At 46.4% G+C, this 19,025-nt stretch overlaps 1 protein-coding gene across 2 annotated transcripts in view; it reads right to left on the reverse strand.

Moving 5' to 3' along the window:
• ATP2A3 (ATPase sarcoplasmic/endoplasmic reticulum Ca2+ transporting 3) overlaps positions 1-19,025 on the reverse strand; it is a 469,813-nt gene that overhangs the window by 254,547 nt on the left and 196,241 nt on the right. For both annotated transcript variants that reach the window (XM_085649576.1, XM_085649575.1), the window contains exon 4: positions 4,566-4,670. In XM_085649576.1, coding sequence (XP_085505702.1) covers positions 4,566-4,670 — 105 coding nt within the window. The remainder of the gene's footprint in view (positions 1-4,565; positions 4,671-19,025) is intronic.

A 19,025-nucleotide genomic window follows, 5' to 3' on the forward strand; every position in this document is an offset into this window, starting at 1 on the left:
TACAAAAGTATTATTAAATAGGTTGTAGGTGTAACAGAAGCAATATGCACGTGGCACGATAATAGTTGTGCTAAGATATATCTTATGCATCTGATGATGACAAGATAGTCACTGAATTCGCAGTGTAATACTTCTATAATACACCCTCTTTCAAAGCCTGTAAGATGGCACCCAAACCTTGTCTCTTTCAGAGCTAGCACTTCATTCTCATAGGGGCCTTCTGGTCAATGATGCCATAGTATATCTCAAAGCCCAAGCAGACATCCTCAAACAAAGGAACATTCAAGAACTACTACTGTTATAAAGGACTGGGCAAAGAGAAATGTGTTTTCTCTTTTAAAAATAATTATTGTTATCTCTTAAAGATGAAAAGCAAACTAACACTGCCTAGACTCGCAAGGCAGACCTAACACAGCTGGTATAGTTAGGATCGTCTTCTCATATTATCATTTGTTTATTAGCAATAGGTTTCTTTATTGAGGTAAAGCTCTCTTTAGGCAGACCTAGTAATTATGTTTACAGGAAGCCTAGCCAACAGTCCATTCTTGGCAGAGCTCTCCGATGCAACCATGCCAATACTGTTGATGACCTACACTGCACCCTAATAGTGCTGGACGGAACTGTCGGTATATTTTTGGAACCAAGACCATCCCTAAGGCCATCACAGTGTCCACATTTTGGCAATTCGAATTTGCTCTTTGAAGCTCATTTCCAGCACTCGTCCTGTCGTGGGAAGTTGGAACTGAACACACCCCTGTAGGAAAGTGGCCAAGGCTGTGTGTAAACTTTTGGGTTTTTTGATAATAAATGCAACAAAAACTAAAGTTACATTTGGCTGTTGAGCTCTCCGTCCACTTTCTGAAGGAGGTTGGGTGCTACTGATGGAGCAGCGGAAATACAAAAATAGTTGTACCCCCTTCGAAGTTAATGACCTCATAACTTTAAAAACACTAACTGTTTGAATGCATGTATTAATCAACAAATGCACCTTCAATTAGACACTACACGCGGGTAACTAACTGGCATTTGCAAAAATCTAATTTATTTACACGTGTGATATTAAATTAACATAGGTTTGTGATTTGTGTAGTAGGTAGCGGTAAATTGCATGTATTACGTTTGCCGTAGAATTATACTGTGGCAAAGAATGCAGATGGTAAGTAAAATGGCTTTAAATGTCGCTTATGATAGGTAACACCTAACACGGGTCATTAGAATGGTGGGTGGTAAACAGAAAGGCTTGTTTTCTATGTCTAATTTCTACTATGTTATTTTCATATTAGTTCCGTTCAGGCCTGCTAGGCCTTGCTTGTAAAATGGCCGCTGCAGAGAGACGTGATTGTGTGCCCAGAATAAAGATGGCTCCCGCGCACGAGCAGAGTGGAAGTTCCAGTCACGAGTGTGTGGCCTATGCCCGGAGTGAGAGATGTCAAGGCCAGTCTGACCTAACACAAGAGTTGTGCCAAGAGTTCAGCATGAATGCATGGGAACGGATGGGAGACTCGAACTCTAGAAGATGAACTAATTCATGACTGTCGAATAATATTGCACATATATTAACAAGGTTAAAGTACATTTGGACTTGATGAATCACGAGAACTATTGTATGCATCGATTGGTTGCAAAACCGGTTCGAGCAAGGAGGACAATGAGGTAACCATCACCACCCCTCCAATGGACCAATCAGAATGAATGTAGCCCGTAAAAGAAATCAATTTTGGTTATAGCAAGTTAGTGTAAAGGGTATATAAGAGCTTGAGCTTACATCGATCTATTTAACACGACACGCTGTCTGTTGAGACGATTTTTCCTTCTGATGATGAAAAAGACTTTGTCAATTTTGGACTTCGAATGTTGATGGGGAAAAGGAACAAGACCGTCGCGGCATTCTATCCTGGGAGAGAATACGTCCAAGGAGGTTAGAGGGACAGTCAGTCAGTATTTGGAACCTATCCTGTGATCTTCGATTCATGTTCTGGTGAATCATTCTCGTCATCACCCTAAGGCCAAGGGTAATGAGTATTTTCCATTTCTATTAAATCTTTAATTAAATGCTTATGAAACTAATGTCTAGCATATTTGTCTAATAAAGCTTTACTTATTCAATTTATTCAATGAATTCAGATAAAATTTCATGCTAAGTCAAAAGCGGAGTCTGTGGTTATTAGAATTTAAGTTATGATCAATAATTGTCAAAAGGTTTTTATTGTGATTGAGCTGGACTTAATCGCCATCAACTGATTCCTACTAGTTGGTCCACCGACCAAAATAGTGGAGTACCTTGATGTTTAGAACCGACAATTCCAAAGTCAAATGTATATAATGTATATAGTTATTATTTAGGGAAAAATTATAAAAAGGTATCCCGTATGTCTTGCAGGTGGTCTACTTATCACTGATCAAGAAAACTGAGTGAATGTGTGTTTCGCTGTCATGGGCCCCACCGATGAACAAATGGTGTAAGGGTTTTCTGGGTTAGTGTTGTAAGGAAGGGGTTTATAATAGCCCCGCTGCATCACTACTATCACACATTTAAAAAGATGATTGAATGCACATTTGTGATAAATACCGACTGTTACAACTGTCAGCCTGAAGGTGGCATTTCCCCAAACTTTTTCTTTGTCCTTTGCTGAACCTTATTTTTGTTGGACTTCGGACTCTAGGCACTTTACTTTACCACTGCTAACTAGTGCTAAAGTGCTCGTGCTCGTGCTCTTGGCTTAAAACATGGTTAAATTGGTTTATTCATAATTGCCATATTTAATTTACTTATAAGTCCCTTGTAGAGAGGTATACCATATTCCTAGGGCCTGTAAATTACATTTTACCAGTGCCTGCCGTACCTCTTGTGCCACTCACTTAAGTAGCATCTCAAAACATGCCACAGGTCTGCCATTGCAGCCTGAATGCAGTTTCAAACTGCCATGTCGACTTGGCATTTAAACCCCCTTGCCAAGCCTTAAGCTCCCCTTTTATTACATATAAGTGAACCCCAAGGTAGTCCTTAGGTAGACTGTAGGACAGGGTAATGTGTGATAAAAAAATGTTGGACATTACTTTTAGGTTTTACATGTCCTGGAAGTGAAAAACTTCCAAATCCGTTTTTCACTACTGTGAAGTCTACCTCTCCCATAGGATAACATTGAAATTGCTGTATTACCTTTTATAAGTGTAATTTCCAAATGGGAAGTGATTACCAGTTTATGTTTGGTGCCTCTGGAATTGGAATGGGAAATCCTAACTTGTGGTGAGGTTGGATTTTTAATTACAATTTTGAAAATGCCAATTTTAGAAAGTTGGCACTTTTCTACACTTAGCCCTTTAGTGCATGATTGGGAGTAACCGACAGTTAGATTTTGTGAATTACTCCCATACAGTCACGTTACAGAGGGATTAGATGAGCCTGGATGGGCCATCTGCTGGAAGGCTGAGGGGGTGGAACTGAGCACAGACCCACTTACAACTGAAAAGCCTGTGCTTTGCTGTGATGTCCTGCTGCCTTCTTGCCTGGGGAGGAAGAGCTGGACCTGCAACCTATCTTGAACCCAGGACCACAAAGGGGCTCAACGGGCTAGTCTGCTGGCCCTCTGATCTGATCCTCGGGGACATAAAAGGCTCCCCTACAGCTTCTGGACACGTTTTCAGCAAGTTCATATCCCCCAAGTGGTGTCCCTCAGGTACTGAACCCTTGAAGTGGCTCAGTGGGACCTTAAATCAAGATTTTGGGCTCTTCATAACCACAAATGGGCCCGTTCACACTGGAACTGCACCGCAAGTCAGTGCATGCTGCAGTCAGCCCATCTTTTCGCAAATATTGATCACCACGGAGGATAGCCAACGCGAGGCACCAGACCGCCCGGCCATGACACCCGGCCTGCTCGACACACCACACAGACCACCACCAGTGACGCTCTCCAAGTTCCCTGTGGCCCTCTCCAATGCGAATGGGATTGTTGGCACAAAACCTGCAAAGGTAAAACTTCAGCAGGACTAATGTGATACTGTATCCAAACTGCACTCCATCGCGGTCGGCCTGAACTTTTGACTCTTATCCAGTCCAGGGTGAACAGATACTCCTCGATTGGCACGTTAAGCTTTTTGGCGCTATTTCACAATTTGTTCTTTAAAAACTCATAACACTGGTTTTACTGATTGTATTTTTGTCGTTTTGGTCATTTTATTTATTAAATGTAGCTTTATTTTTCTTACCTTGAGTGGGGTCTTTTTGTCTGTTGTTTTCACTCTTTTACTGTTTGAAGTGTTGCACAGATATTTTACGCATTGCCTCTAAGTTAAACCTGACTGCTCTGTGCTAAGCTACAGGGGGGGAGCGCAGGTTAATTTGGGGTTTGCTTGTGCCTTACCCCGACCAGGATTATGGTTGCTGTTTGACCAGGGCTCAAATCCCAGTCAAACAACAATCCAAGTTCTAACACTGACAAAATACTGAGCATTCAGATATCTCTTAAGCTTCTGTTTTGGTATAGAGCGGTATGAAGTGTTCAGCCGGGTCAACCATTAGAAGCAGTAAGCAGGCAATATGTGCAGATCGGGCTGTAACACACCTGCCAAACACCCACAATGGCGTTGATGATCAAAATCAACATGATGACAATAGGTTCCACATAGGCTGTTGAGGATTCTTCTCCACCTTCGAACCAAGCAAGAATCTGTAACAGAAGAGAGAGAGATTATTAGGGCAGGAAGAGAGGCAAGGATGCACAAGTAGAGGCCAAGCCCAATGCTACATGATCATGTCAATCTCAGCTTAGCCAAGTAATAATGATAGATCTATAATGCAAGATTCGTGTTTCGCCTTATGTAACCGCAGACTCATAGCACTGCCTGAGTGAAGTTGATTTGTAGGGAAGAGGTTCATTGGTTGGTTTAGGTTTGCTGCTCTCATTTGTAGATTCCTTTGTTGTATTGTCTTTCTTTAGGGTTACTCATCTAGGCCAATCAGACAAGAGCCAAATGTTTCCTCTTGCGATAAGAAGGCTTTGAGGAAATTATTCACTATTATACCAAGAAGAATTCAAATATTAAGCATGAAGCAATACCAATTCGAGTATCAGAAGGTGTTACATTGGGTTGTAACCTTCGGCAACATTCCTGGGCAAACACAAAAAGCAGAGTACTATTCACTACAAACATGTTGGTTTCTTTGCTACAGTCTCAACAGATAACTAAAATGTACACAACTCAAAAATTGTTATGAAAATTTGGAGTACCAAATACAGGTAAGCCACATCTCTTAGAGCCCATCTGCTCATCTCTAACTGATATTGTCCAATCATGAAGCATCCCAATATATGTGTTTGTTCATACGCAGTATCACACAAAGCACGCTTAGATACAACAGTAAGGGCTTCATTTTAAGTTTGTTGGTCAGACTGCCAAGAAGTCAGTGGAAGAAATACAGATGGTCAACTGCACTTTGGGCCTCCCGCTAGGGAGGGAGTTTTCACCTGCAGTGTCTTTCACAAGTGCAGTAGAAGCACTTTCTGGGATTAAACCTTTGTGGTGGATACCCCAAATAAGCCCTCAACTCTTACCCTTCTGGCTCCCGCCACTTTGTATCTGCCCTCCTTCAACTCAAGGCCCAATATCACTCCCATCACTCCACTTACTTCTGCCGCTTACTCCAGAATTTGTAAGTCTTGGAAATGGGCTCTAAAACCTGGAGTACCTCTCCTGGACGCACTTTAAAATGTCCCCAAAGTGCTGGGAGTTGTCTCCTTGCACGTCATGGACAGCTAACCGGTTTTCTGTGCAAGATCACCATGGCTACCGCGTGGTCCTGCTTGAAGTGGCACCATCAGTAAAAGAGAAGGACCTATCGCCTTAGATCAGACAACCACCTTGGCCCCTACAATCAAAAGTATAATCCCAGGCACATGGCAGACCCAGTGACGGTCCAAAAATGAACCTGACATCTGGCGTGCAATCTTCATCTGCTTTTTAGATGGAACAAGATAGCCTCTGCCCACCCCACTCCAACGGCACCATATACCGACCACAACTTCATATGTGGACTTACACCTGCGGTAATATAACGGTCACAGGGTCTTCGATAGACAACGGCCTGAAGCTCTCTTGAAATAAACGTGAGCCAATGCAAGAGGTTGAGTGCCGCTGCATATGTGTATGTTAGCCTGCATGTCAGAATACCAGACATGAGTATCTCAGCCTTTCTACTTATTTGATTGGAGATATTACACTATATTTAAGCGACAAAGATAGTTCAGTGTGTGGTGGACGGTGTGTAAGTTGTGAACAAATGCAATTCCTGCTATGGGTGGTTGGTCTTCCAGCAGGTACATGATTGAGGTGGGCTTGCAAAATCATTCCTAGTAGTAAACAGAGTACAGTTCCCCATCCAATAATTTACCACAGTCTCCTTCAAAAGAAGTGGGGTTTTCTTATGCTCACTCTAGTACTAAAGTCACCCTGTGTATGACGAACCCAATTCTTGTCATCATTTCCTGTTCCGGGCCAGACAATATTTGGTGACCAGGGGTCAAGATAGGAGAAGTTAAGGTTCCCTCGTGGATGCATGTTGGGTGATGGGTGACTGCACTCCCTGCCCTTGGGCATCTATTATTCCTGTAACCTAGTACCGAAGATCCGAATGTCATCTATTGGTCTAAAGCGGGCATCTTACCAGCATCCTGGAAGTTGCCCACCACATGCACTGGCCTTCTTTGGTTTAACGTCTTGCAATCCACATATAGCTCTTCTAGTGACTTCGAAACGTGTTACCTATACCCAGGCGCGCATCACCCATTGGGCTCACCGCCCGCCCCCCCCCCCCCCCCCCCCCCCGTCGTGGGTGACAGCCCGGCTGAGACAGCCTCGCGGGCTGGCGTCCGTCTAATTGCAGCCGCACCAGAGTACTTCACGGGTCTTTAAAAGACCATTTACTCGTTAATGAGGCTTTTGTTGTGTTTTCACCCCTTCTTACGGCCACTCTGCCAATGGCTGGAAGACTTAGCCCCCCCCCCCGAAATCTTTTTCAGCCCCCCCCGAAATTTGTCTCTAGTTGCCCGCCTGCCTATACCCCTTTTTGTCGTCTTAGGTCATTTACTTTTCAGAGAGCTGCAGTATAAACACGTGGTAGGTGACGTTAATGCTTCTGAACACGTTGCAGCCTCACTGCACACGAGTGCAGAGCTGCACAGTGCATGGATGCTCGCTGCAGAAGCCTGTGTCTGTGTGCCAGTCAGTCTTTCCTTTTCACACGTGCAGAGCTGCACAGTGCATGGATGCTCGCTGCAGAAGCCTGTATGTGTGTGCCAGACAGTCTTTCCTTTTCGCACGTGCAGAGTTTCTGCAATTGTGCCACAAATGTAAGCCGCTGTGAGGTGTCAGCAGATTTTCCTCTTACAAGCGCCTTCTATTCCCTCCATACAACCAGGCGTCGTTTAGTGAAATTCGGGGGCTCGGTTCTCACGGAGCAGCGCCTGCTGTTTCCAAGAAGGGATGTCTATGCACAGAAGAGAAAATACCGCTCCAGCAGGACTTTTCGATTAGGGAAACAATGAGCGCCATAAGAAGTGTGTGGGCCGTGTGTGCATCGGTGAAACGGGCACGGTCGGCGGGGGTGACACGAGCTTGTAAAGTGCACAAATGGAGCAAAAGCCGATTTACAGTTTTTGCTGCTTGTCTAAAAGGGAGTGGAGAAACCCGACGTTGCACTTGTTTTGCTGCAAACTGATAGGCGCCAGTTTCATCTCAACCTGGGTCATCCTGATGGGGACAAAACAGTATTTGCAACGTTCTTCGTTGTGTTAGAACACAAGCACGATTTGGCAAAGCCAATGGGTCTGGCTTTGATTTGCGTCCGGATCACTTTTTAAAACAAAAGCAAAAATGACTGCTTTCTGTGTGCACTGCCTCTAAGAGGGAATGATTTTACTTGGCAATGATTCAGAGTCCTTTCAAGATGTAAAGCGGTCCTTAATCCTTCGTGGAAGCACTCCATAGGAGGCGGAGTGAAAGATCACACAGCCAGTACCATGAGGGGAAACGATGGCACGCCAGACCCATGAAATGGTGCTCGCCCGGCTTACTCTATTGATTGCATTTGTGCAAATAGATTAAAAATATGCACTCTAGAAAACAGGGCAAAGGAGGACTGTTCCGCACTGGCACGAACATCTGGAGTAAGACTTGCAAAGAGCCAGCTCCCTCCTGTGTCCTTTACACGTGTGGCCCAAAATAGTGAACTCACAAGTGGAGGAGGACTGTGTAATGCACAAGACTGTCGCGATGGCTACAGAGCAAAGTCAGCGATATGGACAGCTGAAAAGGACCCCACCCACAAAAGAAGCAATAATTTTCCTTAAAAGACACAAATGGGACTGTCCTGGGTTGTTAACATGAAGCCTGTAGCTCGCTGCCTCCTGGGCCCAAGAGAGGCCCAATAAAGGCCGATCAAGCTTGGTGGGTTCCACGCGGAGCTAGCTTTCATGAGCTCCCCGGCAGGCATTGTGGAGGGCAGGGACAGGCAAGGACAACGAAGGCTGCGGAATGCTCACTGTCCCGCCTAGATCCCACTGTCCCACTCTAATGCTCAGCCAATAATAGGTTTTGACGCTGAGTGCAGACAGGAGACATTAGTTCTCACTCTGAGCCCTAGCAAAGCCTCTAGTTCTGGTTGTGGGCACCCTCTTGCACGCCGGCACCAAACACACGAGTCTGGGGCTGACATTGAAGGTACCCCACTCTTGTGATTGATTGAATTGCACTCCTTTATGAATTGACTACACAAGTAGAGTTTAGTCTCCGATAGATAATAATTAGGGGTGGGTATATAGAATTAGGGGAAACAACCATTACAACGCAGTCATTACAACGCACTACCTTTACAACGCAGTCATTACAATGCAACATTCTTTTCATCACATGCCATTACAACGTAGCCATTACAACACATGTCACTACAACGCATGCCATTTCCTTTTCTTTAATCTTTATTCTCGGTCATTTAGACCATCAAAGATAAAAATACATAACATTATTTGAGATTTAAAATTTACAATATTGTTAAGAAAAAGTTTTTAAATTGCACACAAACTCAAAATTGCATGTTACAGGCATTATAATCCATACTAAAAGTAAACCAATATCTTGAGACTTTATACAGTATCCCCCTCTTTTAGAACACGCGATCGTATATGCCACATAGCCATTAAATACTTTGCTACAGCAAAAACGATCGGAGGTGACATGTCAGTTTTAAGAATTCTAAACGCGGGGAGATATTTCCTAAAGCCCATATTTTTAAGAATAGGCAGGAGCCAATACCTCCTCGCACGTTGATAAGCTTTACAAAAGAAGAGTACATGTAAGTCACTCTCAGAGGGATGGGTGCATGCTGGACACTGCTCTACTGCTGGTGGGTTGGACCAAGAGCTAGTGAAGGCCCTCAATGGCAAGGAGCCATATCTCCAATGAAGATATAGTTTTCTTGCCAGCGCAGGACTCATACCGTCTAATACACTTTCCATTTGGTAGGAATCTTTGAATTGTAAAAATGTATGGGTCAATGATCCCACCCATGTATTACCTATGTCAAAGATCAACTTCTGCTGGTAATAAAGTTGTGAGAGTGCCTTCCTGGAGATCCTCCTGCTTGCGGTCGCAGGGTCAGTCCATAATTCCGGAAGACCCAAACTTTCGCATGTGCTCCTTATGTATTTTAACCAAGGGATGTTACTGGTATTTGGTAGGGCCAGGAACTCTCGAAGCTCATATCTGTAATCACCAAGGTCCTGGCTGCTCCATATTCGTCGCCAAAAAGCTAAAGGCTTTAAACCTAGCTCCTCAGCAATTGGCCTCAGACCTAGATCCAATCTGAGTGGAAGCAATGGTGTGCTCGAGGGAAGGGCCACTAGCTGTTTAAGAAATTTGTTTTCTGTAGTTGATAGGATTTTTACAGGAACATGGCCCCAAAGTTCCGCCCCATATACAACTGAGCCCCGTGCTTGGGATTTATAAATCTGTATCATAGGGCCCAGTGGGCGGTAGATGGATTTGCCCACCATTCTCAGAATGCCCCCGTCTTCTGGGATAATTTCAAATTTGCCCTAGTCATATGAATTCCCCATGTCATTTTCTCATTCAGGGTTACCCCCAGATATTCAAATGTGGTAACCCTCTCCAGACGCGCCGTGCCTAACAAAGGATTGGGGCGTGTGGAGGGGGTGGGGTTCAAGATCATAAATTTTGTCTTTGAGGCGTTTATTTCAAGACCCCTCTCAGTACAGAACTCTAGGAACCCGTCGAGTATCCGCTGAATTCCCATGGGTGATTTAGAAAGCAGCAGGGTGTCATCCGCAAACATTATGGCGGGCACCCTGCTGCCATTCAATTTGGGGGCATCAATATCATCTAACCTGGACAAATGGTCAATGACCCCGTTGACAAAGAGGCAAAACAGGGTGGGTGCAAGCACACAACCCTGCCTCACCCCCCTGTCAACAGGGAATTTTTCCGTTCGGCCTCCCAACCTCCCGTACCTGACCTGCGCAAAATTATCCTGATGTAATTTATTCAGAATGGCCAGTATGTCTGGCGGGACTCCCATATCGCCCAGGACGCTCCAGAGTTTGGATCTAGGCACCAGGTCAAAGGCAGCCCGTAAATCCACGAATATCGTGTACAGGCAACCCCCCTCGACAAGTGCCGTCCTCCAGTAAATAAGACTTAGCCGAAAAATTTGGTCCGTAGTGGATACCCCCTTTCTGAAACCAGCCTGAAGAGAACTCATAGTGGCAGTTTCCTCTATCCAATTCTCCAATCGATCTAGGATAAGCCTTCCAATGAGTTTCTGCGAAACATCTATCAAGCTGATGGGCCTGTAGTTGGATGGGAGCAGAGGCGAACCCTTCTTAAAGATCGGGACCACCTCTGCGCCCAGCCAAGTACGGGGTATCTGCATGCCCTTTAAAATCGCATTAAATAGGACCAGAAAGTAGGGGGCCCATATATCTGGCTCCTGCTTAAAAAGATCGCCAGGGAGACCATCCAGTCCGGGTGCCTTTCCGGTTGACAAGCCTGTTATGGCAACCCGAACTTCCTTAATTGTGAATGGATCCCCAGTCATGCAATTATCAGCTAACAGAATGGGACTACTGCCCCCACATCCTGGGGCCTCTGTATACAGGGATTGAAAATGCTCCTGCCAGGACTTAGATGAAATATTTGGCTCTATTGCCAAAGCTAATTCTCCAGAACCTGAACTGACAGTTCGCCAGAACTTCCTTGAGTCCATAGAGGCCAAGGATCTTGCAAGTTCTTCCCACTTATTCTGGTCCCATTCCATTTTAGCATTGGCAATGAGCCTCTTGTAATCTCGTCTCCTGGTTTGAATCTCCGACCTATCTTTACGATTCTTGATACTCAGCAGGAGATCCCTCCTTGCACTACGGCACGCCGCATTATACCAAGTGCACTGGCTCCTTCCACCCCCCCCTCCTCGGACCATTATTAAATAAATCTGCTGATAAAAACGTTACAAGTTCTTCATGGTGCAGCCATATTTGTTCATTATTGGCCACAGAACTTGGTTTTTCGCTTAAAAACGCCATCTTCTCCAAAGTAGGGATAAAATTATTATAAAACCGGGGAAGCTTATCTATACTGGCTGCTAATTTTTCCCACTTAATTCTTTTTCTATTACTCTCAAGAACTAGGTCAGAATTTGGCTTGGGAAATTCTGCTTCCCCGCCGTGTCGGGCAGGAAGGAGAAAGTCCAATTCCAAAGCATTATGGTCGCTGTCTTGTCTATCCATGACCCTAAAGTCTGCGACATACGACCAAGAGGAAAGCTGTACTAAAATGTAATCTAATCTTGATTCCCTGCCTTTTCGGTTGAATGTAGGTTTGCTCGGGATGTCGGATTTAGCTCGTCCATTACAGGCCCTAAGCCCATGTCTCATTGTTAAGGCAGTAATCTGTACTGCCAATGGGCTCTAAGCCTTTGGTGGGATAGATACTATTGATGGTACTCGCCATCTTACCTCTTCCTCTAAACAGGCCCCATCTAAAAGACCTGGTAAAGGTTCATAATGAGAATTCAGGTCCCCACCAACTATAAAAGGGAACCCCTGGGGGAGCTCCGCCAAGAGATCCGCTAATTTGTCGATGGTAAGAGACTCCTGTGAAATAATAACCGGCCTCGAATAGACATTTACCACCGCCAGTCTGCAAGAATGGTGCCATTTCAATAATACCACAAGTATATCTTCGGATTCCACTGGGAAACGCGTAGCCTTGCATCCCAAGTGGATACCGACCCAAGTTTCAAGTCCGCCGGATGGGCGCCCCCTTCCCCCCCATTTCGCAGGAATGGAGAATACTGCGAAGCCCCGCCTCTCATGTTCCTCTCTTTCCCATGTTTCCTGAAACATACATAGATCCTTGGAATCAGTATATTCAGTCCAATCCTGGGAATCAAACTTGTTTCCCAGGCCCGCCACGTTCCAGGATAATATTTTTAATGAATGGGACCTAGTACTACAAATGGTGGTGTGAGTACAAACATCCCCTTTATATCTGATCGTTACCCCTTTGTTTGTTAGTGGGGTGTTCATATCTTCCTCCACATTATGGCGTTCCGCGGCAGCCGGGTTGTTCAGAGCCACATGGTGTTCGGGGGGGCTAAGCAGCTTTGTTCCTTGGCTAGCTTCCTCCACAATCTCCCCCACTGCAGAATTAGATTTCCCACTTGTGTTTATGGGCAGTCAGTCCACCATATCTAAATGGCTATATCTATTCTGGAGTGGGAGATGGAAGTGGTGGGGGGGGGTCTCCGGGAGTATTGATTTTGCATTTCTGAGCCACGGTTGCTACCTCTACCGTGGCAGGTTTCCCATCCCTCATCTACCATACTGGGTGTATAGTGGACAAATTCCTGCCTACGAGGGTCAGGTGGTGCTCTCCATCCTCTTGGCAACTCCTCACCCAATCTCTCTTGGTGTGAATGGTATGTATTAGTTTCGGGGTTCCCTAGATATTGTCTTCTGGGATAATAGGTGGCTCCCCTTTTCTTGTAATCTCCCCACCTGATCGATCTTTGTATCTGTGCCCCCCATGTCTCATCCTCTCTATCATATGCCAGGGGAGGATAGAAGAAGGAGAGGGGTAATAAAGGCCGATCAAGCTTGGTGGGTTCCACGCGGAGCTAGCTTTCATGAGCTCCCCGGCAGGCATTGTGGAGGGCAGGGACAGGCAAGGACAACGAAGGCTGCGGAATGCTCACTGTCCCGCCTAGATCCCACTGTCCCACTCTAATGCTCAGCCAATAATAGGTTTTGACGCTGAGTGCAGACAGGAGACATTAGTTCTCACTCTGAGCCCTAGCAAAGCCTCTAGTTCTGGTTGTGGGCACCCTCTTGCACGCCGGCACCAAACACACAAGTCTGGGGCTGACATTGAAGGTACCCCACTCTTGTGATTGATTGAATTGCACTCCTTTATGAATTGACTACACAAGTAGAGTTTAGTCTCAGATAGATAATAATTAGGGGTGGGTATATAGAATTAGGGGAAACAACCATTACAACGCAGTCATTACAACGCACTACCTTTACAACGCAGTCATTACAATGCAACATTCTTTTCATCGCATGCCATTACAACGTAGCCATTACAACACATGTCACTACAACGCATGCCATTTCAACATGTGCCATTTCAACACGTGCCATTATATCGCATTACAAGGTAAGTAATGGGAAATAGTAATTTTTACCCCCGCACTATCCAACACTTACCCTACTGTTGCAGTCACTGGAGTGGGAATAGTAATTTTTAGCCCTGCACTATCTAACACCCTACTGTTGCACTCACTGCAGTGGGAGTAGTAATTTTTACCCCTACACTATCCAACACTTACACTAGTGTTGCCCTAAAAGTATTATGCGTTGTAAAGGTATGCGTTGTAATGGAATGCGTTGCAAGTGTAGTTTCTAAAAATGCGTTGTGATGGGATGCGTTGTAAAATCATGAGTTGTAATGGATGTTGCAATGTAAAAACTGCGTTGTAAAGGCATGTGTTGTAAAAGTTTGTGTTCTAACGTGTCCTATTCTAGAATTAGTCCTGAAGATGGCCATCTGACCTGACTGCCAACTGTATATAGCTGAAACATGTAGACTTATTGGTATTGGAATCCATTAAAAAACACCATCGGCATGCCATGCTGTTTCTAACCTCGCCAAAATGTTCTCTACTGAAGTCTACAAGACACAGGTGATCTACAGGCAACTTTAGATATAGATTCCTCACTAGTACAATCAAAGAGCGCCGCTGTCTCACAGCTTAGAGTCTACCAGGTATACTGGCTATTTGGAAGGATGAAACGCGCCACTAAAGGATCTAGGGGGTGGGGTGGTCCTTTTAAATAAATAAGAACATCTCTACAGGGTTGATAGAGAGACCGGAATAGAAACCACATTGACTTCTCTTCCCTTTGCTTATAGGATTCCCTTAATTTGAACATGGCTGGTATTAGGTCAGTAAGCTAGGCGCATGGCCAATGACATCATACTAAATATTTTAAGGCAGATTTAAAGCAAAAATAACGTGCTACAGGGTGGCACTTCAGTTAAGCGGAAAGCTAGCTGGTATGTGCACATTACATTCATTATACAAATGCCCAATAACAAAAATCCATCACCAGTGTCTATGAGATCCAGGCACGAGCCACTGTGAAACATACAAAGAGGATCTTTCTGCAGCCGTGGTAACGACCGACTTGCACGAGAGTGGGTGCCTCGGAAGGAAGGATAATTTCATTTCCTGACAGAAAACCAAGCCAGCCTCATCTCGAGCTGGCAGGAAGAGCCGACCCCACTGTTGCATTCCCTGATGCCAGTAGGCACGGATGGAAGGGCGGGATTTATTTGTTAGATTGGGTGTGATGCGCACAGCAGCAACATGAAACTGCACTTTGCCTTGCTTCATGTGTCGATCGAAAGTAGACAGTGCAAAGCACAGGAAGATTTAGTTTGACCCTCACGAGCTATTTGGAGAGAATGAACTAAAAGTGCTGTGATCAGTTTCACTTTTCGTTTTGCTTCTGTGCAAATCATGCAGTTATGCTTGGTGTGTGGATTTCTACATTTCGAAATACATTTGTATCGAATGCTGCGGTGGTGGGATTTTAGTGGCACGGTGATAGGTGTGTCTGTGTAAGAATCCACAGCTCCCAGTTCTGTGTCCCACGCCTTGCCGTGCTCTATGCAGCATGTGTGCTAGGGGTTAGACTGCACACTAGCCTGCGGAACCCAACACCTTCACCCCTATGCCATGACCCATTCTGCATTTCCCCATAAAGATTGCATTTACTTGCCAAATATGTTTTCCTCCACCTGGACGCTGCGTGGTTCTGGTTAATAATCAACCTGATGAAGAGGAGATATTTGTCGTAAGGTCACCTGAGGGCTGGGACATTGCCCTCTGGCCCACCGACATGTGAGGGCCCCGCAGCGCAGCCACAAAAGTCAGCTCTCCGGGCTTGTACTTCATCGGGGTCTCTTTGAGGAAACAGGTCAGTGTGGTACTCAGCTCTTCCTTGCATCTGCTCCCCTGCTGAGGACACTCTCCCTTTCCTGCCCAAAGCCCACCATGTATCACCAGTGGCCTCATGAATCCTCTCCGGACTCCGCTCTTGTAATAGTACGCATCTTGGCCTGACCTCCTACCTCTGGGAGATCCTGCAGCAAATCAATAACTTTGCTCCCAGGATTGTCAAAAATAATTGAAAACTCAATCATACATGACCGGCATGCCAGGATCTACTTCAGCTGACAATGGAACAACGGGTGCACATTCAGTGGCACCGTCTGATCCACAAACTTTCCTAAGGGCAGAAGAAATCTGCCCCTCCCTAGCATCCCTAGCAGTCCTCTCCTCATTCTCTGCCTTCATCAAACCTTCATCTCTGCATCGCAGGAGTCATAGCACACACACTGGTGCAGGCCCATTTTGTTACTTGGCTCGTAGATTGTGGAACATTTTGCCACTAGAGATCAAGAAAATAAAGACCTTTGTAGCCTTTAGAAGGCCCGAACACATTCCAAGTTTGCTGTCTCACTACAGAAAGTTCCAGCTGTCTGTCGCAGGCAACACTGCATACAGTACTACACAAAGTCAGTCCTTCCTCATGATTGGATGGCTTTCTTGTCAATCTCAGTTCCCTGCTTTTCATTGGTGGCTTTCTTCCTTATTCTGTCTGCCTCGCCCATGGAGCATAGCTTGTTTACTCTTGGCTTTGATTTGCTAGAGTGCAGCCTTCATTTGCTGATGTCATGAAATAAAAAAAAACACAAAAAACGGTTCCATTACTTGCACCCCACCCCCAGTCTCACCCCATCCCCCTACTCCCACTCTCCCTTCTAATGCTCCTCAGCAGCACACCGGGTGCTAGGTGTCAACCTTAATGGTGACCTGGATGTTCTCCTTGCTCCGCCGGTCGCCTTTCCCCCTTCCTACCTTTGCTGCTCGGTGGCGCACCAGGTGCCTAATGTCCCGCTGCCCTATCCAGCGCAGCTCCTCCTTGTGTGGCAGCTCTGATTGGCTTTGCATCGCCGGAAGCTTTTAAACTACACCTCGACTGGCAAAACCAACAGCAGGGACCGGCAATGTTAAAACAGTAAAAGCATGTTTGTCCTTATACTTTCAAGATGGCCGCCGTGGTGCAGGATGCAATTTGTGTTGCTGCGGCGGATCCTCCGCTATGGTGGAGGAGCCGCACCATCTTTGCCCCCCGCCAGCACCCTCAAAAACGTGAAAAATAAAACGATAATAAAATGGGTTTAAAAGTCTTTTTATTATCGTTTTTTATTTCTTCTAAGTGACTGTGTGCCATGTCTTCAGGGCGGGGCCAGGGGGGTGACAGTACTGGAGTGGGAGAGATGGGCACCGTTATCAGTGCGCATGGCGATTTGGCCAGCCGTCTAAGAACGGCCAAACCGTTGTGCGCACTGAAGCTCTCTCCAACCAGAGCTGCGTTGCCGGGTTGGAGACAGCAGACACTAGTCCGTCTGGGAGCTCACATTCATGGTGCTTAGGCCAATGCTGAGGCTGCTCTCATGCAGGAGAGCAGCTTCAGGATTGGCCAAAGGGTAGTCTGGGAGCCCGTGCCTCAGTAGAGAGGAGCAGACGAGCGTGATGCTGGAGCGCGGCACGTACATTTTTGGTTTTTTTCTCCATCGTCCCCCATCCCCTCCCCCTGACCTCCCTCTTTCCCCTGACACAGGCCTCTCCTGGTGTGTTGTGTATTTATTTTTGAGTTTTATATAGTGCTAGCTAGACCCGAAGGTATCAAAGCGCTCTACATGTTGTGTGCACAGGTTTAACAGTCAGAGAGGTAACATTAACCCCTTCGCTGCGGCGCAAATTCCGCCGCAGCGCTGGGGGGGTTTGGGGGGTTTGGGCGCCGCTATGCTCATGACGGAACCACGCCGTCATGAGTCACGGGCGAGCTGTGCTCATGACGGCGTGGTTCCGTCATGACTCCACCCACTGCGCTAATCGCCCGCACAGGCGGGGAATTAGCGCCGCGTGGGAGGAGCGGCCGCCAACGGCCGCAGCATGACGGAACCACTCCGTCATGAGCACACGGCGCCCGTGGCTCATGACGGAGTGGTTCCGTCAAGGGCATGCAAGGGGTTAAGGTAGTGGAATAGTCAAAAAGTAAATAATACAGCATTGAGGTAATGGCGATAGAGTCAGATTGGAGTCATGTCGCTGCAATTCACGCAACAACATAACACACACGGCGTCACGTAGTGCTGTGGCCATCTTGAAAGTACAGAAAGCAATGTTTTCTATGTTTTTAACATTTTCAATTGAGCTTTGGCAAAGCTGATGACGTTGCTGGCTAAACACTGGCCCAGGGAAAAAGATTGCTTTGACAATGCTTGTTGTTTTTTGTTCTGTCAGAGTACTTGAATACCTCTGTATGTTTTGCAATCATATAAATGTCTCAGCACCATGAAGCCCTGTTGGTAAGTGAGAGTTACATACATTTAGGCATTGGTCGTCGACCCATTCGCCGTCCAGTCTTTTCCACGACGCCGCAAGGAGCATTCCTTGGAAGTCGTTTTACATTTCATTCTGCAGCCCGAATACTTGTGCTCGGTTTTGCCCTGGCTCAGGCAGCGAGATGAAAGCCAAGTATTACAGAGCCTCGCGCAATGTGTTATCAGGGATTAACAACACATTCTTATTCTTAGATGTTTCAAATAAAAGGGCAACTCTTATAAAAATGTTCCCATGTTCTCAAGGGATGAGTCATCAAATCTTCCCCCGCACCTCCAGCAGTCTCAGGCTGTGCAAGTACAGAGCTGGGGCCAGGGAGCCGGCTAACCCCTGAGCAACGGCAGTATGGGCTGCTGCCACTGTGCGTTGTACACCCTGACCACCGCAGGCCGCGGGTCGGTGTACTGCGCTGTACAACCTGGTCATCACAGTGTGGGACAGGGTACTGCGCTGTACAACCTGGTCACCACAGTCTGTGGGGCAGTGTACTGCACTGTACAACCTGGTCACCAGTGTCTGTGGGGCAGTGTACTGCGCTGTACAACCTGGTCATCACAGTCTGTGGGGCAGTGTACTGCACTGTACAACCTGGTCACCACAGTCTGTGGGACAGGGTACTGCGCTGTACAACCTGGTCACCACAGTCTGTGGGGCAAGGTACTGCACTGTACAACCTGGTCACCAGTGTCTGTGGGGCAGTGTACTGCGCTGTACAACCTGGTCACCACAGTCTGTGGGGCAGGGTACTGCACTGTACACCCTGGTCACCACAGTCCGTGGATCGGTGTACTGCGCTGTACACCATGGTCACCACAGTCTGTGGGTCGGTGTACTGCGCCGTACAACCTTGTCACCACAGTTCGTTGGTCGGTGTACTGCATGGTACACCCTGATCACCACAGTCCGTGGGTCGGTGTACTGCGTTGTACACAATGGTCACCACAGTTCGTGGGTCAGTGTACTGCGCTGTACA

Source organism: Triturus cristatus, chromosome 3_2 (assembly GCF_964204655.1).
Source record: "Triturus cristatus chromosome 3_2, aTriCri1.1, whole genome shotgun sequence".
Lineage (NCBI taxonomy): Eukaryota > Metazoa > Chordata > Amphibia > Caudata > Salamandridae > Triturus > Triturus cristatus.